Source organism: Copadichromis virginalis, linkage group LG20, assembly GCF_057382275.1.
Source record: "Copadichromis virginalis isolate Kocher_CV1m ecotype Utaka linkage group LG20, C_Virginalis_male_GT1.1, whole genome shotgun sequence".
NCBI classification, from domain to species: Eukaryota; Metazoa; Chordata; class Actinopteri; order Cichliformes; family Cichlidae; genus Copadichromis; species Copadichromis virginalis.
The window spans coordinates 27,651,695-27,676,320 of NC_140637.1; the positions used below are offsets into that span (position 1 = coordinate 27,651,695).

At 41.4% G+C, this 24,626-nt stretch overlaps 3 protein-coding genes across 3 annotated transcripts; 2 read left to right on the top strand and 1 right to left on the bottom strand.

Moving 5' to 3' along the window:
- Positions 1-29: 29 nt before the first annotated feature.
- On the bottom strand, positions 30-2,926 carry tuba1c (tubulin, alpha 1c). Its single transcript, XM_085444590.1, has 4 exons — positions 2,855-2,926; positions 1,493-1,715; positions 1,258-1,406; positions 30-1,156 (listed from the first exon to the last, which is right to left on the bottom strand). The coding sequence occupies exons 1-4, from the start codon at positions 2,855-2,857 to the stop codon at positions 176-178; spliced, it is 1,356 nt and encodes a 451-aa protein (XP_085300716.1). The 5' UTR covers positions 2,858-2,926; the 3' UTR covers positions 30-175.
- A 5,665-nt stretch (positions 2,927-8,591) lies between these two features.
- Positions 8,592-13,117, top strand: LOC146685002 (tubulin alpha-1A chain). The gene is made up of 4 exons (XM_085444589.1): positions 8,592-8,701; positions 11,421-11,643; positions 11,730-11,878; positions 11,974-13,117. The coding sequence occupies exons 1-4, from the start codon at positions 8,699-8,701 to the stop codon at positions 12,952-12,954; spliced, it is 1,356 nt and encodes a 451-aa protein (XP_085300715.1). The 5' UTR covers positions 8,592-8,698; the 3' UTR covers positions 12,955-13,117.
- A 4,764-nt stretch (positions 13,118-17,881) lies between these two features.
- Positions 17,882-20,302, top strand: LOC146685003 (tubulin alpha-1C chain-like). Its single transcript, XM_085444591.1, has 4 exons — positions 17,882-18,010; positions 18,708-18,930; positions 19,016-19,164; positions 19,266-20,302. Exons 1-4 carry the CDS (start codon positions 18,008-18,010, stop codon positions 20,238-20,240), a joined length of 1,350 nt encoding a protein of 449 aa, XP_085300717.1. The 5' UTR covers positions 17,882-18,007; the 3' UTR covers positions 20,241-20,302.
- Positions 20,303-24,626: the final 4,324 nt, after the last annotated feature.

Genomic DNA, 24,626 nt, shown 5'->3' on the forward strand with positions numbered 1-24,626 from the left:
TTGGGTTGAATAAACACAGGGCAAAGGACTTCACATCACAGAGGTTTTATTTAGAAGACAGCCAAACTTGACATGTTCAGGAGTTTTTAGTCTTAACAGCCAAACTGACAAACATTTCTGTTTGGAATGCATTCAAGAACACATTGCAATCAATTATTATCTGTTAATGCTTGTTTTAATACTCCTCTCCTTCCTCCTCTCCCTCACCCTCAATGGAGTCGACTCCCACCTCCTCATAATCCTTCTCCAGAGCTGCCATGTCCTCTCTGGCCTCGGAGAACTCTCCCTCCTCCATACCCTCACCCACGTACCAGTGAACAAAGGCACGCTTAGCGTACATCAGATCGAACTTGTGGTCGAGCCGAGCCCAGGCCTCTGCAATAGCAGTGGTGTTGCTCAGCATGCACACAGCCCTCTGGACCTTGGCCAGATCTCCACCAGGAACCACAGTGGGGGGCTGGTAGTTGATGCCAACCTTGAACCCAGTGGGGCACCAGTCCACAAACTGGATGGTGCGTTTGGTTTTGATGGTGGCAATGGCAGCGTTGACATCTTTGGGCACCACATCACCACGGAACAGGAGGCAGCAGGCCATGTACTTGCCGTGACGAGGGTCACATTTCACCATCTGATTGGCTGGCTCAAAGCAGGCGTTTGTGATCTCAGCCACTGAGAGCTGCTCGTGGTAAGCCTTCTCTGCAGAGATGACTGGAGCATAGGTGGCCAGGGGGAAGTGGATACGGGGGTATGGCACCAAGTTGGTCTGGAACTCTGTCAGATCAACATTGAGGGCACCATCAAAGCGGAGGGAAGCAGTGATGGAGGACACAATCTGACTGATCAGCCTGTTCAGGTTGGTGTAAGTAGGACGCTCGATATCGAGGTTCCTACGGCAGATATCGTAGATGGCCTCGTTATCTACCATGAAGGCACAGTCAGAGTGCTCTAGGGTGGTGTGGGTGGTCAGGATGGAGTTGTAGGGCTCCACCACAGCGGTGGACACCTGGGGAGCTGGGTAGATGGAGAACTCCAGCTTGGACTTCTTGCCGTAGTCGACAGACAGACGCTCCATCAGCAGGGAGGTGAAACCAGAGCCGGTGCCACCGCCGAAGCTGTGGAACACCAGGAAGCCCTGAAGACCAGTGCACTGATCAGCCTGAGGACAGAGAGGAAGACATGACAACCAGGCATGAGTTACTTCATTCAATAATTTAATTCTTATATACATTTTATACTAGCTGCTTTGAATTCACCCACCAGTTTGCGGATCCTGTCCAGAACCAGGTCAATGATCTCTTTGCCGATGGTATAATGTCCACGGGCGTAGTTATTGGCAGCATCCTCCTTGCCTGTGATCAGCTGCTCAGGGTGGAACAGCTGGCGGTAGGTACCAGTGCGTACCTCATCTATGCAAACAGCATTACATTAGTTTTTCTTTAAAGATTTTTTAATTTTCCTACATTATTGTTCAGCGAGCGGTGATGACACTTACCGATGACAGTGGGCTCCAGGTCCACAAAAACAGCTCTGGGGACGTGCTTTCCAGCTCCAGTCTCACTGAAGAAGGTGTTGAAGGAATCGTCTCCTCCTCCGAGAGTCTTGTCACTGGGCATCTGTCCATCCGGCTGGATCCCATGTTCCAGGCAGTAAAGCTCCCAGCAGGCATTGCCGATCTGGACACCAGCCTGACCAACGTGGATGGAGATACACTCACGCTGTGGAGAGAAAAGAAAAAGAAGAAGGTCATCTATCTATATTTAATTTGGATTTTATTCCACATTTTGTCACTGCTTTTACATGTAACCTCTCTCAAGACATGCATCTTAAAATTGGACACATTTTGTTGCTCCCTCTATCTGAGATGAGCAGTGCAGCAGGAGGTACCTCCCTGCACCACAAACAGCAGGGAAAAGAAATGCCTGACAGCAGCAGCCCCCCAGAGGCAGGACGCTCTCCTCTTCCCTCCAGTGTTTTTTGTCCTCTTGTCCTTTTATCCCTCTTACCTCTCCCCCTCTTTTGCAAGCAAAAGCACACATGCAAATTGATTTCCCTGTTCAAATGCACACAGCCTGGAATATTCCACTTGCTTCCATGTCTTGAGGATGCAAAATCACAGTGAAGAAAACATAACATCAATCTAGCTAATTAGATCTATGTCTTTTTGTAATGCACAAAACCTTAATTTGGTCCTAATAAATCATCATACAGAACACAAATCGTCTTCGAGAGTGTAGGTTTATTTAATATTTCAGGACAAATATAAAAATAGAGGCATTTTGTTGTGTCAATTTATTTTCTTTAACCTTTAAATTAAATTAAATTAAAAACACATTTGCTGCTGCATCCTATGAATTAAAAATGATAGCTGCAATTTAGTTTCTCCATCCATCCCCACCCAATCTGCCCCTCCCTGCCTTTAAACAGGGTCGTGCGTTTGTAAGGTGCCAGATTTATGATTTTTACGTGTTAAAATGACAAAAAAAATGTGATTATTGACATAAATAATGCTATTCATTTATATGAAAAGCAGCTCTACTGTCTTTATTGTCAGTCTAAACAACGCCACTCTGTGCATTGTTCTCATCTCTACACAATGCCAATCACATCGTGCCACTGCCGCAGACCAAATCTGTGCATCATCTGTGTAATACGATTTGTTTTCACGCTAAAATATATCTATATCGAGTGTTTCGGTAACACTTGCTATTCTATGCGTTTATGTGTCTACTGAGTTTTAAAAATGGTTTTCTAGCGATGGGAAACCCGTTCAACAACCGAGACACCGGCGCCTGACTAACCTGAAATTCCACCTTACAAAAACGGTTTCAGAGACGAACGAAGGGAAATATCTTACCATGATTCCGTCTGAGGCTCAAAGAGGAAGAGGAGAAGGAGAAAATGTGAAGAAAGAGGCTTTTTTTTTTAAATTTTTTTTTAAAAAAGGGTCTGTTTGGGTTGCGTGTTGTACCCAACGGGGTCGATGCAACAACTGCTGAATGGGAGGGCGGCGCTACCAGATTTATACAGGCAGGGCAGGGGATTTGCTCCTGTGCACGGAGGAAAAAAACGCGTTTACTACCACCATTTGGTGGCTGATGCAGTTCTGACATAGCTCCTAAATGTTTTTGCAATTAAATAAGAGAAGTACAATATATTAATATTTTAGAAGCCAGCAATGAAATAAGAAAAATATAAATATCGTGATTCTTACTAGTGGATATGTGGGTATGTTACGTTTTTTTGTTTTGTGAAAAATATTCTCATACATTACATGACAAGAAAGACTGTCCACGAGCTCCTTGCAATGTAAATTTTAATAGCAGCGGCAGAAGAAGAAGTCTGAATTTCATTTCATTTTCACTGAATAAAGGGCTAATTCAAACAAAGCTCATTTATTATGCATAGAGGCTTGAGCATCTATTATTTAGGTGTGGCAAGCTGCAAACCAATACAAAGCTGTCCTCTTTGGTGAGATTTCGACTGTAAATATTTGTGGATTTTATTGTTTATTTTTCCAGAAATGTAGTGCATTAATATTGATGCTTTTGCTGCATCCACCCCACAGGTGCTGGTATCATCCGGGCACCCAATGTTGCAGGAGTCTGCCATGGTATCTGCCTGCCATGCCAGCTCCTCGGCTCTCCTCCCTCTTTGTCCTAGTTTCTCTGCAATGATGTCATTCAGTGGGCCGATCACGTGGCTGCATGTCCGCCTGTGTGTCTGTTGTTCGGCAGCACCCAGTGTGGGTTGAGCTTCTTCTGGTTCTGTCCAGTTTGAGGAACTGAAATTGGCTGAACTGCAGTTTATGTGACATAATGGCTGTGTTAGAGAACCTAAACGCCACTAAGACTTAACAGTCTGCAGTTACAACATTAAAACCCGTCCCTTTAAGCTATCTGAAAATCCAGTTAAGAATGGGAGTCACCTGAAAAGGCATGTAGCTTAATGCTTTTAAGTAAGGCTGAAAGAAAAGGGGGAAATCCTTGATGCAGTATAAACTAGTAGCCACCTAAATGTGGGTTCTCTCATTAATTATTCAGCAAGGCAGTGAGGATGTATGATTTACAGCCAGCCTTTAGTGGTTGCTACACTCAAAATGAACTGCAGGAGATGAAAGAGAAGGACAGGAAGCAGCAATGGCTGACAGCCAGGACTTCTTGAGAGAACATTCTCCACTCCCCTTCCTCCTCCTCCTCCTCAGCAGCTGTGAAACAGGGAGGGTCTAAGCAGCTGCTCACCAAGAGGAGAGAGGGAGGATGGGAATGCTGTAGAGATGGGAGTGGTCCTTCATGGCGTTGAAACTTACCGCAATGCATCCTGCAAACTGGGAATCTGATACCCGACAAAGTGACCGAGCATGTTTTCCACCTGTCACAGCAGAGCTCGCATGCTGATGGCTTTAACGCAGGTGCAGGCAGATCGACGACATGGATGTGTATTCATCCTCTAGGACAGAAACAGAGAAGCATTTCGAGCTTTTGTCTGTGTGAGGCTGTTAGGGCGGGGCATCGCCTCACAGGAAAACTGGACTGGAAGAAAATTAATAAATAAATATAAAATAAGAAAATCAGAAAAATAAAAGCGATGATAATTTAGCTGAGAATGTAGGCCAGATTTCTGATGTAGGTCAGTATATTGAGTGCACATAAATCACAGCATCTCACATAAAGAAACACAGCTAACACACAATCCAAAATCACTGCGTAACTGCTGTCATTTAGTTTTTAGATCTAGATTGCATCATTGAAATCTGCATTATAAAATATGCACAAAATATAAAATATAAATAATGTGTACGTAAATGGAAATAGCAAGTTTGTGTGGGTACATTAGGGATGGAAAAGAATGAAGGCAACAATAGTTTGCTCAACCTCAGATCTGTGGCATCGTATATTGCAAAAATAAATAATATAATGCACTGGTTTCCAAATGTTACATTGTGAGACAACTATATTTGATTAATTAATTATTAATTTAGTGCAGGAGCACTCTGCATGCATTCTTTTTCTCACGCTGCTCACCAGTTCAAGCATTTCACCAACAGCTTCAGCTGGCCCGGGGATGTCAATGGCGCTCAGCTGGAGCAGATCATCAATCAAGAAAAGTCGGTGATAAATACATGGATGACACACTTGAAGTCAAAGAATTTAATCAGAGAACAACACCACAGATTGCTAAACTGTAATAAAGTGTTTGATAAGCATTGAGGTCTCTGCACAGTTACAGGAAGAATGATTTTATTACCATTTAAACAACAACCTTGAATCAAACACTGCTTGAGCTTCAGTCACGGTGGATTGTTAATAGCTAACCCTTTACACCATTCTTGGTCATATAAATCCTGGAAACCACAAATCCACAAGTACCAAAGTCTAAGCACAACATCACAGCATAACGGAAATACTGATCACGGAACGACTACATTAAGTATTTGAAGGTAAACCTTAACAGTCCCATGAGGGTTTGTACTTCCCTGTACAGGAATGTTCTTTACTTAGAAAAACGAAATAGAAAAACTGAGTAGGGGAGACCGGGGATAGTTGTAACATTTTTGACATTTCTGTCTGTAAATTGAAGCTCTTTTAAGGTAGTGGATTCAAAATGTAATGCAAAGTATTTACATGTCTCTGCTATTAAATAGTGCAGCTATTTTCTCTGCAGCACAATTACCCATTGCATGGTATGGCCTCAAACACGAAGAGTGAAATGTTACAATTAACCCCATAGTCTGGGTTAGTTGTAACATATCCTGGGGTAAAATGTAACACAATGAAATAAGGGTACTGACAAAACATTAACATGTAATCTTTGTTTATTCAACACATGAATGCACTTAGAGCCATTTATGTAGCTATGTGTGTGTGTGACAGAATGCAGAAATCTAGCTTTTGAACATATTCCAACCCCCCAAAAAAGACAAATTATGGAATTTTCTGCAACTGAATATTTCATTAATTTTGGTTGGTCTTCCTTGAGTTTGGCCTCATTGGCTCAGTGAAATAAAGTAGAAAAACTTACTTTTTGGCATACAAATTACTTTTTTTCATGTTAAATTGTCTGTGTTTGACGAAATGTGCTGATTTTTCACATGTGATAGCAGAACTGAGTTGGGCATGCACAGGATGAGTCACATCATTTGAAACTTAGCCCTGATTGGAGAAATTGGAAGTGTTACAACTGACCCACGTTACAGCTATCCCCGGTCTCCCCTACTATTATGCTCCTGTGTATCTGGGCAAAATGTATGGACATCAGTATTATAAAAATGGTAAAGGTGTGTAAAGTTTTTACAGATGTTAAGTCTGAGGGTTTTCCCCATCGGCGTCTATGCGGAGTCCCCCGATGTAACCATTAAAAAGAACGCATGATTCACTTTTCAGACTTGGAAGCTATGTCCGTCTTTTATACAATCTGTGTTTTACATACACTGTGTGGCAATACGCTTGCTCAAAAATTCCAGGTGGCATGCTTGGTCCAGATGTTAACCCACAAGAATCGCTGGTGCCCATCTCCAGCTCGGACAAACCGTGAGGGTTGCGTCACGAAGGGTCTCTGGCATCAAAAGGGTGGATGACATATAATATTGCTATATGATCAGCTATGTTGTTGTTGGAGATGATGGCACTGATGGAAGGACACGAGGCACAGCTGATGGTAGCAGAGCTATGAGAGGCAAGGTTGAGATGGTTTGGACATGTGCAGAGGAGCAGTAGTAAATATAATGGGAAAAGTTATGTTGAAGAGAGCTGTCTGGCAAGAGGAAATGGGGAAGACCAAAGAGAAGATTCAGGAATGTAGAGGGGTCAGTGTGAGAGGAGAGGATGCAAGGGGATAGGGTGTTTGCACATGCAGTTTATATGGAGCTATAAACAATATTAACTAAGCTATAAAATATAATATACAAAATCTAAGTAACGGGTAATATAATCATAATCATATATACTCAAAAGTGTTTAAACAACCTTCAATTCAATAACCTGTGCCATGTAAGCAGAGGATAAATCAGGATGATAAGAGGTAAAAAAACAAACAAAAACGTGGATTTTTTAATGCTGACACAACTGTTTCTTGGGATCCTTTTTTAGATGATGAGAAAAGACAATAAAATCTAGTCTCGTTTTCCATCTGCTGTTACTGTAAACACACATCTCTCGGGTCTGAGTCTCAACATAAAGCAGCCCCTCGTTCAATGGGATACCACTTGGGACTCTGGGACAACTGTTGTCATAGAGTTTCATTTGTTGTTAGAAACCAAAGTGCTTAACTCCCTGCCAGTTGGCCCATGAAAACCAATTTATGGTCCGTTTCACTGAAATCTGAAGGTTTAAGAAACCAGAAGAGCCGCATTCACAGTCTTAAGAAAGAGTGATGCTTTGGATGAAGTGCACCATGCATGGAATCAGTCAGCCCCACCCTGACATCCTCACGACATTTTTAAATTTTCACTGGCTCGATAAGACAAGGATGCATGCACATGTAGGGAAGAAAAAGCCTGTTTCTTTACAGACCGAGGAGTGATGATAGATTTTAGGAAAAACGTGGCTTATATCCCACCACAGAGGCAGCTGCAGTGCAGGCCCTTAATGCTACTATTTAAGCTGGACCACGTGACCACCAGATAAAGGCGGTCTATGTGGATACTGGTGTGTATCCAGGCAACTCCTTTATTCATTTCCTAGCAACCGTTAAATCTTGGGAGGGGGGCTGGGGGTTGGGCGTCGTTGGCCTACATGTCCCTCATATATGACTGGGCAGTTTGACCTCTTTTATCTGAAGAAGACAGGAAAACAAAGCCAAATGGCTGTTAATCTGCTCAATAAAACACCACATCTACCGTATCATGTAGAAGGCAGTAAATTTTGAACAGTATGTAAAAATCTGTATGCATGAAAACATACAAAGGTCATATCAAAAATACATTTAACAGTGATGGTTTGATAATAACTAAAGTTTTGTTGTTGCCAGCCAACGTGGATGGGTGTTTAAACTCCTCTTTAGGTTAACTGCAAATGCACATTTTATAATATAGCCTTAAGGAAAAGTAAGACACTGGAAGATCCATATATATCCGGTGAAAGGCTTGAAATTCAGTCTGATGGTAACAAATTGGAGGGGCGATTTGAAGAAAGATTAGCTGATTGATTTTGTATTGGAAAATGTGAAATAAAATAAGATGTATTATGGATAAAACCTGATAAAATCAATTATAAATAAAAGTGAATACAGTTTTCACTTTTTAAGTGTTTCTTGAATTTTATTATAAGCCTTCCTATTAGTTATTCTGTTTTTGTTTATTAGTTTTAGCATGAGGAGCGACATATGGAGAGTTTGTGTAGAGCAGCCGGGTCTGTCTGGCACAAACATGCTGAAAATTACGCAGCATTTTTCCCATAATCAGAGGCGCCATGCTTGCAGCACAATACGGCAGGATAGTAGGGTGGGGTCTGCTGGGCGGTCCTTGCAGTGAGGAGAACCGCTTATCCAATCGAAAGCCGCGGAATGATTCGAAACGTCAGACTGACGGGAGATTGGCCAATAGGGCGCAGCAGCCACCGGCGCCGGGTCTTCCCTTGCATATATACCTCTGTCCATCCTCATGTGCGCCATTATCTCTTACATCGACCCCATAACAGTCGAATTGTAAGACTGCTTATCGAGGAGCTTCTGCCAACCTCCACCGCGACTATAACATAACAAAATGGTAAGAACTTTTAAAAAAGCTTTGTTAACAGGCCATACTTGAGGCACACTTAAAAAAAAAGAAGAAGGTGGGTGTGATTTGTAAGTTGAGCTCTTATAACGGAGGGTTGCTTTACCTTTAAATGAAAAGTGGGATTTAAAACTGTGTGGCTGATTTTGCTATATAGATATTCAATTTCTTGCAGTGTAGTGTGGGGGGTTTTAGTCCCAGCTTGAGATGGGGAGATGCTCTGACGCCTTTCAATTGGGGGACGTGGCGGGCAGACCGAACAAAAGAGGTTTTCAGGGGTGGACAGAGGGAATAATGGAGGCTTCAGTCCAGCCGGTGACTCTGCGGTATTTTATTCTCTCACTGGCATGACAAAAGCCCCGGTCATCACTAGTCGTGACCACGACGGGCTGTAAGGGCACGGCACTGGCAGGGAGAATGGCATTAAGCTGTATCAGCTTAAAAAGAATGCCCCACACCCACAGTAACCCAATCCTTAGGGAAAACTGGATGAAAATGCCCCTGTCAGCGCGGCAAGCCATTAAAAATGCATGCGAGTAGTTACCGCACTGATGCACAGCCAGCCACCTAGCAGATGTACAGCCGGCAACCTAGTAGTATTTTCTGTTATAACGGTTTAGTTTCAGTGATGAGTCGAAATCAGTGGCATTAACATATAGACAGACCTAACACTGAATTAAAATGATCAATTCTCTGATGGCAAAGATGGCGTAACTTGGGGGGGCGCAAAACCGCATTTTGGGGCTAAACTGGCAAACTTTTGAGCCATTTTTCCACATTTGAATGGTGGTTCAACGCATGCAGTTATTATGCTGTGAAATCAATACCCGTGGGCAGGCCCGGCCCTAACCAATCTGGCGCCCTAGGCAAGATTTTAGGTGGCGCCCCCCTACATCGGCAGTGTAGTGTATGTACTCACAAGAAACTGAATAGCTTTGTCTTTGACCTTTTTTTTTACTTAAAGAAAGCAAATTCACAATCAGAATAATTAACAAGATAAAAAAATATATGAATAAATAAATGAATACAAAAAGTAAAAAATGAATATATGAAATACAATAAATTTTACATACATAAACACAATAAAACGTGTCAACAAGTTGGATAAAATAAATTAAAAATACAATATAAATAAGGCAACAGGAAGACCGCTTGATGCTGCTGCATCATGGCTGGGTTGTGCTGCTGATGCTGCATCACTGGTGGGTTGTGCTGCTGAAGTGGAGGCAGCAGCGGTAGATGTGGTAGATGGCCCAGGGGTGGGATTTAGAAACTTCAACAGTGCATCTGAAGAGAGGAGTATGTGACACCACTGAGTATTAAAGTCTAATAATAAAAACATATGATTCCAGGAATAAAATGAAATGATATAATATAAATGAAAAACCAAAGAGATATATATATGATGTTAACTGATATGCAGATTAGATTAGATTCAATTTATTGTCATCATTACAGTGAAATGCTGAATAGCAGAATGCAAAGTAACAGTATAATATCATATGAGAATGTTATGTTATGATTATCTTTGACCGAATCACAGCAGTGCTCATATTAAAAAACAGCATTCCCTCTCATGTGATATTGCTTAATTAACACTAATGATGTGCACTTTAACAACTAGGCTTTCAACTATAATATATACAGGGGTGGAAAAGTGACCTGCAGGGTAAACGTTAGCTAACCAGAAGGCAATAACAATGTAAACAAAAAACACCTGCTTAAAAGATGAATACAAATGAGGAATGGTGGGAAAGGTGGGAGTACTGTAATTACCTAACGTTACATTATTATTTTCCATAACAATTTAGCCCCCTCCACAATATTAACTGACGTTAAAACAGTTAACTAGCTATTTATTGATTAGCAATTAGCGAATCATGTAACATTAGCTTAATGCTAAAAATTTAGGTTACTATCACATTCAGACAAATAATTTCATGTAGGCTAACGTTACCTACCTCTGTCTTTTTCTCGTTTCTCCTCCTCTTCTTTTCTCTTTTTTCTTCCCTGGGCACCTGACAGCTTTGGTCGTTTTGACATCTTGTGTTGATTTTTTGATGTGGTGACGTCCAAAAGGAACCATGATACGGGAAGGGAGGGGGCGCACCGTTTGGGGATTATTTGTTGTAACAAATAATATTTCTATTAAATAAGCTTTACTTTGCATTTTAATTAACGTGGGATTATTTTTTGTATGTAGAAATAATAGTACCAACTTTTTTTTTTTTTTCCAACATTTGTGGCACTGGCGTGGCGCCCCCTGATGGACCGCGCCTTTAGCATTTGCCTATACGGCCTACCACTATGGCTGCCTTGCTTCCTTGACTAAACTTTTCTCCTTTAACGGCTCAACCTTTTCTAATATTCACGCTTCCCAACGAATTTCAACAGCCCCGACGTCATCGGTTGCCAGAGTGAAGGGTTTGTCGCATAGCAACGAGGTTCCAGACACAATCCAGTGCACCTGTTGGGCGGGAAAAAAATAAGACTAGTTGTTGCTAATAAAAGAACATGTTTGGATCAGTAAAAGTGACTCTCACCCAAAACAACTGAATGAAGAAAAACACTTTGAACAGTTTTGTCCTTTGTTTTGTTTGCATAAATAAATTATTTTATTTTTGCATAAATAAATAAATAAATAAATGAATACATTTACAGCTAAATTAACCCCCCCCCCCCTTATCGCTTTGTTTTCTTCTCTCCACAGCGTGAGTGTATCTCCATCCACGTTGGTCAGGCTGGTGTCCAGATCGGCAATGCCTGCTGGGAGCTTTACTGCCTGGAACATGGGATCCAGCCGGACGGACAGATGCCCAGTGACAAGACCATTGGAGGAGGAGATGATTCCTTCAACACCTTCTTCAGCGAGACTGGAGCTGGAAAGCACGTCCCCAGAGCTGTTTTTGTGGACCTGGAGCCCACTGTCATCGGTAAGTGTCATCACCGCTCGCTGAACACTAATGTAGGAAAATTAAAACATCTTTAAAGCAAAACTAACGTAATGTTGTTTTCATAGATGAGGTGCGCAGTGGTACCTACCGCCAGCTGTTCCACCCTGAGCAGCTGATCACAGGCAAGGAGGATGCTGCCAATAACTACGCCCGTGGACATTACACCATCGGCAAAGAGATCATTGACCTGGTTCTGGACAGGATCCGCAAACTGGTGGGCTAAATTTACAGCAGCTTGTTTCAACTTTATCTTCAGAAAGACAAATTAAATAAAATAATCACTGGTTGTCATCTCCTCTCTCTCCTCAGGCTGATCAGTGCACTGGTCTTCAGGGCTTTTTGGTGTTCCACAGCTTTGGCGGTGGCACCGGCTCTGGTTTCACCTCCCTGCTGATGGAGCGTCTGTCTGTCGACTACGGCAAGAAGTCCAAGCTGGAGTTCTCCATCTACCCAGCTCCCCAGGTGTCCACCGCTGTGGTGGAGCCCTACAACTCCATCCTGACCACCCACACCACCCTAGAGCACTCTGACTGTGCCTTCATGGTAGATAACGAGGCCATCTACGATATCTGCCGTAGGAACCTTGATATCGAGCGTCCTACTTACACCAACCTGAACAGGCTGATTGGTCAGATTGTGTCCTCCATCACTGCTTCCCTCCGCTTTGATGGTGCCCTCAATGTTGATCTGACAGAGTTCCAGACCAACTTGGTGCCATACCCCCGTATCCACTTCCCCCTGGCCACCTATGCTCCAGTCATCTCTGCCGAGAAGGCTTACCACGAGCAGCTCTCAGTGGCTGAGATCACAAACGCCTGCTTTGAGCCAGCCAATCAGATGGTGAAATGTGACCCTCGTCACGGCAAGTACATGGCCTGCTGCCTTTTGTACCGTGGTGATGTGGTGCCCAAAGATGTCAACGCTGCCATTGCCACCATCAAAACCAAGCGCACCATCCAGTTTGTGGACTGGTGCCCCACTGGTTTCAAGGTTGGCATCAACTACCAGCCCCCCACTGTGGTTCCTGGTGGAGATCTGGCCAAGGTCCAGAGGGCTGTGTGCATGCTGAGCAACACCACTGCTATTGCAGAGGCCTGGGCTCGGCTCGACCACAAGTTCGATCTGATGTACGCTAAGCGTGCCTTTGTTCACTGGTACGTGGGTGAGGGTATGGAGGAGGGAGAGTTCTCCGAGGCCAGAGAGGACATGGCAGCTCTGGAGAAGGATTATGAGGAGGTGGGAGTTGACTCCATTGAGGGTGAGGGAGAGGAGGAAGGAGAGGAGTACTGAAAGGGACCTGAAGGCATTAGTTAAAAAGGAAATATTTGACTAAAATGTTTCCTTTAAAGCATTCCAAATACAAATGTTTTGTCATTTTGGCTGTTCAGTTCTAAACCCTTGGAAATGTCAAGTTTGGCTATGCTCTAAATAAAACCTCTGTGATGAAAAACTGTTTAACTGTTTGTCTTTTAAATATTCAGTGATATTCAAAATGATATTTTCAGAATGATTTTTAAATATTCAGAAACTTTACGACATATTAGTCATGAGTAAGTAGCACAAAAAGGTTTGAATCATGTAATTTAAGATGTTTCAAATTCATATGTTTTTAAACATGCATGTAAAAAGCTGATTAGTTTTCTCAATAGCGTTCCAATCTTTTTTCTTGTAATCGATACATAAATCCTACAGCCGTGTTTATAACTACTGTTCATAAATACAGATTTTAAATATTAGTGTGAACCATTGCTTGAAGTTTCAATAGTTAAAGTCAAGCTAAGAAAATCAGTTTTCAGCAGGTGTTTAAAATTCACCTGCTGAATATCTGAGTGATTCAGCCGACCTGAATGACAAAGGAAGACTCTTTCAAAGCTTAGGTACGACAACTGTAATAGCACCAGCCCGTGTGACCCACCTGCCACAAACTTTAATACAAAAGCAGTAAATTTAGGTCAAGTAATGAATAATATCATAAACTAACCACCTTTGATTAAGTTTTTATATAAATAAATATGTTTATGTAAATATATAACTTGGCTGTTGCCTGCTTGCAGTACCTTTATGGTCCACCAGGGGGCCCCAGCCCACAGTTTAGGAATCCTTGCACTGTGACAAATCTTTAGACCGTAATGAGGATCCCGAGGTTTACAATGCGGTCTTCAAAATTTAATAATTAAATAGTATGAACTGTTAAACTGAAACCTTCAACTCACAATAGATCCATGGTGTGAGACTGGAAGGACACACAAACCCAGCCACCGGTGTAAAGTTTGGGCTAAAGCAAATATGTGGATCCATCTGCTGTGACAACCTCATGGAAAATAAGGCTGCAGCCAAAAGTATTCCACTACAACTAAAATAAAAATACTGAATTGACAGCTGTAGTGAATTACTCTTCAGGTCTGGTAAGTCCACGCAGGAACTATAAGATTAAACTATAAGAGGAACCTCAGATGGGCAGCATTCTCACCTGACCTCCTACTTTACTATTGTATCTAATGAAGCCAAGCAACAGCTTATCCTGACCTTATAAAAACATCTGGAGTTACAAAAGGTACAAAGTACATAAATAAGGTTAGGTGAACATTTTTTTTCCAGGATTTTTAGCCCCACAACCTCTGAAGTACAGGAGATATCCACATGAAATGTTCAGGGCTGAAAAGCACATTTACTGTAGATTTGCTGCTGTGTTTGGGAACTTAGCCAAGCTGTCAGACAGACGGCCTTACATCTGACTCGAGAATACTTTGATATACTGAGGAGCTCATGGGCGACTCAATGACTGCAAGGCACCCAGGTCCTGTGGCTGCAAAAAAAGCCCAAAATCATCACTCCTCCACCGCCATGCTGACAGTTAATGTTTGTGCTGATTTACTCTTTTTACCAAATACGATTGTGTGCATCGTAGCCAAACATCTCCACTTTGGTCTTGTTTGTCCAAAGGGCTGTTACAGTTCAGATACTAACATAAATTGTGATGTCGTGTTCTTTTTTAGAGATCATGGCAGCCCCTTCCAAACAATCTGTAGTTTTTCCATTTTTTGTTAAATGAATGATGTGTCGTTCATCTGAGGTTGCATTTACCTGCTTTTAAGACCTCGTCTTATCACCCGATATGTAAAGCCTCAAGCGTGATTTATGGTCCCAGTAATGTGTCTGTCTGTGTACAGTGGATGAAAAGGGGTTTTTACACACCACTAATGTGTTTCCAACTGCACATCACTGAATTGAGTGCTGAATGACTTACAAATGGGCCGGAATGGAGGAGGGAGCAACAGCGGACTGGGAAAGGATGAAGCATAAAACGAATGTTAAAGATAAAAAATTAAAGCATGAAAAGTACAAACAGTGGCTGCGGTGGACAGTTTTCAATACTTATTTCCTCTTCAGATCCTTGCACGTTATCACTTTGTTGTTCTCAGCAGATGGCTGATGGACCAACAAACAAGAGTAGCCCACAGACCGGCTGTAACACATATTTTTCACACTGCCTCCATCAACAGCAAACACTCTCAGCATTCCATAACTACCTGCCTACCTGCCTTCCCACTATCACAGCTCAAGCATAAAACAAGCATTAGAACTTTCAAGAGTCTATTTTCTTTTTTGGCATGATTGCATTACAGACAAATTGTACATAAAGTAATTATTCTGATGAAAAAGGATGCCTGTTAGTGTTATAGGGATTAATACTGATGTTAAGATGTCGAGCTCATTTTAAACCGTTTGCATTCTGTTTTATCTACAGTGATTTATCATATTCTATAAAATAACATGTTTGTAGTGGCTGTCCTGTGAGGAATACATACCTCCAAAACAGCTTTTATTGAGCTCAGAAAAGCAGCTCAACTACTTGATTAAAGGATTAAAAAGCATAATAAAATATATCGATACATAAAAATTACAGCTGAATTAAAAGGCTTGAGCACTGTGTGACATGGTTAACTGCCAGTATTCACAGGAGGATTACAAATATTAATGAAAAAGTAAGTTTGAGATACTAATACTAATCTGAAAGAGTTTGTGGAGCCTTTGTCTGCTCAGTTTATTAAACAGCAAGAAGCGACTGTGCCACAAGATGGCAGTATAATACAGGGTAGACGCAGAGACTTTGCTTTCACTTTGGGACATTTTAATTTCTGCCTGCCTATTTTTTTTATTTTATTTAACTGAACTGAACTAACTGAACAAAGCACTGCTTACTTTGCTTTGCTTTGCTTGCTCTGACACAACGCCACAGCTGTAGCTGTGACTTCTTCTGGGTCAAAATAAAATTCTAGCCCTTTTTCACTTGCCTTTAAAATTTGAGATTTGTGGAATAGGGGTTGTAAATGTAATTGTAATTTTAAACAGAACTTAGATGTGATTTTCAGGCTTGACATTTTCACGTTTTCTCCCTTTAAAAGTAATGAAGACTCACTGAAAAGGCAAAAATGCAACTTAGAAGACATCATCTTAAAATACCTAAATTTAGGCTTGGGACCTAAATATCCATATAGTATAAAAATATTTTGCATGCATTTCATTAAATATGCTAATAGTAAAAATATCAGCTCATTCCTAAAGTGGTCAGATGGGATTTTTTTCAGTAGAGTTGTATATTGATTTTCAGTCTTTTAGGCTTGCTACCCTTGACAAAGAAGCAGTGTCTTGGAGCCATTTCAGATAGTAGTTTTCTCTAAGCTCAGACATTTTTATTCAGTTTGCCAGTTTTTAAGCATGCTTTTTCTTCTTTTGTCTACCACTTGTCCAATTCCTATAATTTTTTTAAAAACACATTTGCTAAATATTCAGCTAACTCTATGGGAATCACCTGTTGGTGATAAATACCATATTATATCTGTCTAAGTGAATGTTTGGCATTTTATTCCCCCACTGAAACTGGAACAAATAATAAGTGAGTTACTTCGATATGCTTGAATCCTCACAGGTCAGTTTTAAGTGGGTTAATAAACAAACAGAAATTCCTCTGAAATTGATCAGGTATTTGTATTTGTTGTAACTGTTGCTCCCCTATTGGCCAACTGGACAAATAAAGGAAAATAAGGTACATGGACTGGACTGAATGTGAGTGAAAAAAACAGCCAGTGCCCAAAGAAAAACTTTGAAAGACCTTCAGGAAAGTCTGGAGAATTATTGCTCAAGCTCTAGGAGAACTATTGTTACTTAAAAAAAATCTACAAGAAGCCCAGCTCAGGGGAAACAAAGCAAAGAAAAAAGAACGGCTCAAGACTTAATATAGACTTAATGTAATATTACCCTCCATGTTTACTTTTTGTGTAAGTCAGTATGTTTGTGTTTTTACTTTTTCAGGCTTCTGGTTTTGTGGAAAGAAGAATAAGCTGCTGTTTTGAAAAGTGTTCTATAAATAAATCTTGCTTGTGACTCTTTGGACCCCGAGCACCAGGTTGGGAGACATAAATCGACATTGTTTAGAGGTACACAGATATTTAAAAACAAGCCCGCAGCACCAAAATGATTCAGGTCTGGTTAAGTAATAATGTCATATGTGATGACAAGTTTCTTTTCTTACAAAAGGTTTTTTTTTGTTTGTTTTTTTTTAATTTTGCTGACAATAATGCTGCCCTTATTTTTGAGGGAGTCTATTGGAGTGGATTTCTAAGTGTCATTTTCTTTATTTGAATACTTCTCCCAACACTCTATATTGTGCTTATAATACTCACTGAATGTCATTTAACTAAATAAAGCAGGACTGGGGAACTCAAGGTATATCCCACCCTCCAAGATGCAAGTCTCACCATTCTGTAGCCGGGATGAATCTCCTCCAGGCACTTGTACATAAAACCGGCACGTATAGAATCACCAGTTATATTAAAAAACCGCCTAAAATCTTAATTTGCTTCCAAATAGGGGTTTAAAAAGTTTTTTTCCTCGTGAAAACATATCTTTTTCTCTGTTTACTTTAATTGCCATGTCTTTCTCTTACAATGTATCCGATCATATTTGGTAGATGCTGTAAAGTATGAGTGAAAACAGACAATAAAAACTTAAATGTGAAATCACTGGGGGAAAAAAAGCACAGTTCCTGCCTGAAACACACTGCTGGCAGCTGGGATTGCCTCACCTTCCTGAAAAGTTTGTGCCGTGTCAGGCTGAACGTGACGCTTACAATCTAACCAATAGGAATAGGGCTCGTGTGACGTGACCCAATCAGATTCAGCGGAGCGTTTCCGGCGGGTGAGCGAGTATAAAACGCCCCGCCCAGAGGCAACGCGTCAGTTGCCTCTTACACGGGACTCATAAAGGCCTGTTTGTGGGAGCTAACGTTTTTCTCGCTTCCTATTCCTCATTTTAATCCTGAAACTTATCAACGCAAGGAAACATGGTGAGTGTCAAGTTTTTTTTGTCTTTTCCTACAATTAAGTTCAAACTGAAGTTATATCACGTGGTAGCCGGTAATTCAAATCAGCTGAAAGGGTCGTTAAGTTCAGTCGTTACTTTAATAGCTATAAGAAGTTATCATTTCAGGCTGCTAACCAACCCCAGTGTTCAACAGACATTTAGTGTATTTTTGGTGTAGCGTGACGAGGCACAGCCCAAATTCAAGTTCTGCCCCGTCTGTCTGTTTCCGGCTTCTCATGCGCACATTGACCTAGTTGGCAAAGGTCAGCCTGCAGCATTCCTCTGATTAGCGCCTCTCTGAAGAGGCCCGGCCTTTGTGAAGTTGAAGCCACAGACTCAGCAAACAGAAGCAGCTCACTTAAAGTTTTATGGGGTTTTTTGTCTTTTGTTTGGTTTGATGTGAAAATGTTTGTTCTCGACACAAAAGATTTGCTTGTTGCTTTGCTTGATGTACATGTGATATTTCTAAAGGGCTCAGATGTTATCAGCCTCGGGAGTCATGACTGTGGCATCCCACTGCTAACAAAGAGCCTTATTTATTTTCTTCTTCCTCATTTCTCACATTAGTTCCAGTGACGGCCTCAACATGTGATGAGTAGCTTTCAGCTACTATTGGGATTAAAAAAATAGAATGGATGACAAATGAATGACTACTTTTTTTTTTTCCCCCCTCTCCACAGCGTGAGTGTATCTCCATCCACGTTGGTCAGGCTGGTGTCCAGATCGGCAATGCCTGCTGGGAGCTTTACTGCCTGGAACATGGGATCCAGCCGGACGGACAGATGCCCAGTGACAAGACCATTGGAGGAGGAGACGATTCCTTCAACACCTTCTTCAGCGAGACTGGAGCTGGAAAGCACGTCCCCAGAGCTGTTTTTGTGGACCTGGAGCCCACTGTCATCGGTAAGTGTCATCACCGCTCGCTGAACAATAATGTAGGAAAATTTAAAAAAATCTTTGAAGCAAAACTAAAGTAATGTTTGCATAGATGAGGTGCGCAGTGGTACCTACCGCCAGCTGTTCCACCCCGAGCAGCTGATCACAGGCAAGGAGGATGCTGCCAATAACTACGCCCGTGGACATTACACCATCGGCAAAGAGATCATTGACCTGGTTCTGGACAGGATCCGCAAACTGGTGGGTGAATTCAAAGCAGCTAGTATAAAATGTATATACGAATTAAATTATTGAATGAAGTAACTCATGCCTGGTTGTCATGTCTTCCCCTCTGTCCTCAGGCTGATCAGTGCACTGGTCTTCAGGGCTTCCTGGTGTTTCACAGCTTCGGCGGTGGCACCGGCTCTGGTTTCACCTCCCTGCTGATGGAGCGTTTGTCTGTCGACTACGGCAAGAAGTCCAAGCTGGAGTTCTCCATCTACCCAGCTCCCCAGGTGTCCACTGCTGTGGTGGAGCCCTACAACTCCATCCTGACCACCCACACCACCCTAGAGCACTCTGACTGTGCCTTCATGGTAGATAATGAGGCCATCTACGATATCTGCCGTAGGAACCTCGATATCGAGCGTCCTACTTACACCAACCTGAACAGGCTGATCAGTCAGATTGTGTCCTCCATCACTGCTTCCCTGCGCTTTGATGGTGCCCTCAATGTTGATCTGACAGAGTTCCAGACCAACTTGGTGCCATACCCCCGTATCCACTTCCCCCTGGCCACCTATGCTCCAGTCATCTCTGCAGAGAAGGCTTACCACGAGCAGCTAACTGTATCTGAGATCACAAACGCCTGCTTTGAGCCAGCCAATCAGTTGGTGAAATGTGACCCTCGTCACGGCAAGTACATGGCCTGCTGCCTTTTGTACCGTGGTGATGTGGTGCCCAAAGATGTCAACGTTGCCATTGCCGCCATCAAAACCAAACGCACCATCCAGTTTGTGGACTGGTGCCCCACTGGTTTCAAGGTTGGCATCAACTACCAGCCCCCCACTGTGGTTCCTGGTGGAGATCTGGCCAAGGTCCAGAGGGCTGTGTGCATGCTGAGCAACACCACTGCTATTGCAGAGGCCTGGGCTCGGCTCGACCACAAGTTCGATCTGATGTACGCTAAGCGTGCCTTTGTTCACTGGTACGTGGGTGAGGGTATGGAGGAGGGAGAGTTCTCTGAGGCCAGAGAGGACATGGCAGCTCTGGAGAAGGATTATGAGGAGGTGGGAACTGATAGCTTGGGAGAGGATGATGAGGGAGAAGAGTATTAAATGACTTAATGGTCCTGTGCCATTTATTTCTGTCATAAATAAAGTTTGTTCAATGACTGCAATTTGTCTTTTCTTTTTAAAATACTATAAAGGGCACTGGATATCAAATTTAGAATTTCAGTTATTAGAGCTTAATCTAACTTGTGTGGAATTAAAGTGCTCACATGATGCTGTAATACTTTCTGGTACGCACCACTTTAGAAGCCAAAAATCTGCAAAGCCCATCCATCACACAAAGGGTTGATCCTTTCTTTTAGGTCAGAACAATCATAATGTTAACCTTTCAAAATTCCCCACTTAATAAAGATCTCATAACTTGATTTCACATTTTTAATCTCATCAGCATCCATCTGTAGAGGCTCTACATCCCAAACCCTGCAAGACCCACTGTGGTTTAATATAATCTAACAGGTTTCTTGTGTGGTTACTAACAGTGTTTGAAAGTAAAACTGATTAGTCTAGTCACTTGGGGGCAGTGATGCTCCACAGATGTTCTGAATCAACATGTTGAAGCTGATCCACACTCACGTTGTTAGTGCTCCACTTGTTTTATCCATTTCAGTTCATGATTTGGAGGTGTTCATTTCCCTGTGAGGTACAGTGCTTCTCATTACTGAAGTGGCAGTCCAGGCTTATGCCCACAAGTCACTGTGCACCTCAGCTGAATCCTACCGATACACCTCAACTATAAGTTATGCCAGTTCATACAGTTTTGTAATGAAACTTAAACAATCATGTAACTGATAAGTTGTTGCAGTGTGAGCTCAGTTTAATTACAGTTTACGGTGAATCGTGTTAACCACCATGACTGATGAGGACAATGAGCAGATGGGTCAGACTTTGAAGTACCCCTCACATCTATAAAACAATAAAGGTGCCATTCATCAGGTCATACAGCTATTTTTAAAGCAGGACTGTTTGAAAATTGCAAAACAAAATGTAAATGTGTCGAGGATACTGTGAGCACAGTCAAATGTTTTAGTGAGTGGTGTACTCTGGAAAAACATTCTCTCCCATTTGTCTCCAGCTTTGTCTCCGTATGTAATCTGAGACAGATATGTTTGCCCTCTCATAACTTTGCCTATATTTTTCTGTGTATAAGGTTTAAAACATGAATCTTTTTTATGATGATTATTTATTTTTAATGGAATAACAAAGTGACTTCAGCAAAATGCCCCCGTTCATATTGTCTGCTGCCACCTCTGCTCATACCTCCAGTAGTTCTATAGGATGGATGAGAAATAAAAAATAGAAAAGCAGAAAATAGCCCAGATTTCAGAGACTCCAAGTAATAGAAAGGATTTAAAAGATGAATTCCAATGGCAATTTTAGCTTTTTGGACTTTAATATTTTTCTAATAAAATGGTGCATTATTTCCTTTTATACTGTCATGTATATCCCCGACACTGCAATATAAGTTTGTCAGAAACTGTAAGAGATGAAATATTGTTAAGTATAGAAAACTGAATGTCAGCAGCCTCATACAACTTATTTCTTATTAAACCTGTGAAGTGGACGTGTAACGTCACCAAAAAGAGGCCTAAAGGCAGAATGTGGGGTAACCAAAATGTAGGTTATACAGTAATTGATTCATCATCATGCAGGAAATTTCATGCTGTCAATAATGGCAACAGCACCCTGCCACCTGGCATTCCTTCCCCTCGGTGCACCCCTGCTTGACAAGAGGCCAAAATCTGATTCCACACGTATGTCCTGATAAGTTAGATCGTCCACCAGCCAAGGACATCTGCGTTGAGAGAAGCCCTTCATGCAGGGGCAGTGCCAGAGCATAAGCACTGGGCGGGAACCCAGCTTTCACAGGGGTGGATTTGGCTCACATCAATTTACTGTTTCAAGTCCATTATGTGCAGGAGGTTATTATAGGTACTAAAAGTGAAGTAAAAACTGAAACTAGGTGTTAGAAAAAGAATGAACTGAAACAAAAATACAAACTAAAAAGAAGGTTAACTAAAATGATAATGCACTTACAAGATTAACTAAAATAAAAATAAACACTAAATCTTATTTTTGGTCTTTGATGAGGTCAAATTTGTAAATCAGTTTATTGAGACAAGGATGTCTACATAACCTGAAAATGTTTATATACGCATTAAAATATAAAGCTAACAGTGAAACTGAATATTTTCAATTAATAAAAATGAAACAGAATGACTCAATACGCTGTGGAAAGTAAACTTAATTGAAATAAAAATTAATACAAATAAAATAAACATGTAACTCTGATGTTCAAAGCTATACTTGTAGTCACGTAACAGATCCATAAAAGAGAGGTTATAAACAAAGATGCAAAGCAGAAAAACCCGTTGGATTTACATTACATTTAAAACAGCAGGTCTACTGCAGGAGGCTTTAATAAACTTCTAATTTGGCCACATTTACAGGCTACACAACAAATGTAACTTTAAACTATCTGACGAACATATATCCTTAACTACAAGCATTCAAGTGGCTAAATTAATTCACCACATACTAGAAAAGTTGGAGTCACACTGCAGAATTTCTCACCCCATTTTTATTTATTTTTCGATTGTCTTGCCAGATCATGCATTAAAGCTACATGAGCTGACGGATGACTGTTTTTACTATAGCTCCAAAGACAAAGTGTAGGATCAGTGTCTTCAGTCATACTAGTGATCTTTATGACTGTATTAGCACTAAGCCTGAGCTTTGATATCTTTTTACTCGAGTAACTTAGTGCAGATGTTTATTTTAAGTTCCTTCAACCATAAAACCTATTTAAATAGTTTGGAAAGTGTATCGGTAACATTCAGATGATGGGTAACAAAGACCTTTTTAAACATACCTGAATCAGCAAATGAGGAGATTTCCATAACCTGTTTTCTCACATCCTTGTTGCTGTTTTTCAACCTCATCTAGCTTCTTTTCCAGGCAATAACCCAATTCCCCAATCTGCATCATTAGTACCTTTCCACTGAATTTCCAACCTTTTCACATAATCCTGAACAACAGCCACAATGGCAGTATTATTGCCCATCTTTAGTTTCACACCTGCGTGCTGTGGGTATCTCTGTTAGAAGAGGAGTGAGAAGGTGGCTGAAGTCAGCCTGGAACAAAAAAAAAAAAAAAATCAGCAAAATTCCAGGATTGGTGGCTACTCAACTTCCAACATACTTTTCTCTGGCTCAAGGCTATTATTTAAAACCGCTCTGGATCAGAGCTTTTAGTTGAGGTTTGAGGTAGAGGTGCACACAAACCTGAGAATAGAAGTTCCAGATCCCACTATCAGGACTCCTTTCTTCTGTTCCTGCATCGCTTGGACAACTTAATGCAAAACCTTCTGGTTGGACGAATCAGTGTTCTTTGCAAATAGGTGGCAAGTGACCAGATCCATTAAGCCCAGATGTTAGATCTTCATAATGTTTCTTTATAATTCTGAAGTCTATAAAAGCCAAATGTTCATATGGAAGTGTAACATATCCATTCTTCATATAATGAAATAGCCCTAATAAGTTGTTAAAACCATGTTGTACTCCACAAATATTTAAGAAATCGTAAGAAAGCACCTGCAGAGATCTCCATCCTACCGTCTGGTCCATTTTAACCAATAGGCGCAGGTCTCATGCGACATCAAACCAATCAGATCCAGCAGACTGTTTCCGGAGGATCTAGGGTTATAAAAACCACCGTGTAGCAGGAGCTGGTCATTTATCTCTTACACAGGATTCATAAAAGCCTGTTTGTAGGAATTAACTAATTTCTCCTCTTTTTCCTCATTTCGGCTCTGAAACTTCTTGACTTCAGGAAACATGGTGAGTAAATTTTTTTTCTCTTATTAAGTGTCGATTTAATCAAAAATCATTACTGAAATAGTCAATAATCAGGTGGCAGACCGTTAACTGAGATTAGCCGGAAGTATCAGCAGGATTTAGCAACACCAATTTCATTTTTAAAAGGATAAAATTCACACTGTTAACCAGACTACGCTGTCCTGACTGTATTTTTGGTGCGATATGACAGGACACATCCAAAATTCAAGTTATTTGCTTGTGTCCGTTTCCGGCTTCTTGTGCGCGCACTGAGCCAGTTGTCAACAGGTCATCCTGCTTTCAGGCTGAAGCATTCCCATGACTAACAACTCTTTGAAGGATCCTGGCCTTTATGAACCTGCGACCGCAGACTACAAACAAACCAACTCACTTGAAGCTCAATTGTTCTTCTTCTTCTTCTTCTTCTTCTCATGTCTTTAATGTTTTTGGGCGTGTATGGGCTACTTTTTTGTAAAGAAGTCTTTCATTGTCTACAGCTGTGTTTGCTTTGCTGAACTCTGATGTGCACTTGTTTGTTCTCGATTGTCTTGTCCTGGCTCACATGCGACATATTTCTAAAGGGTTGTTAGTTCAGAGC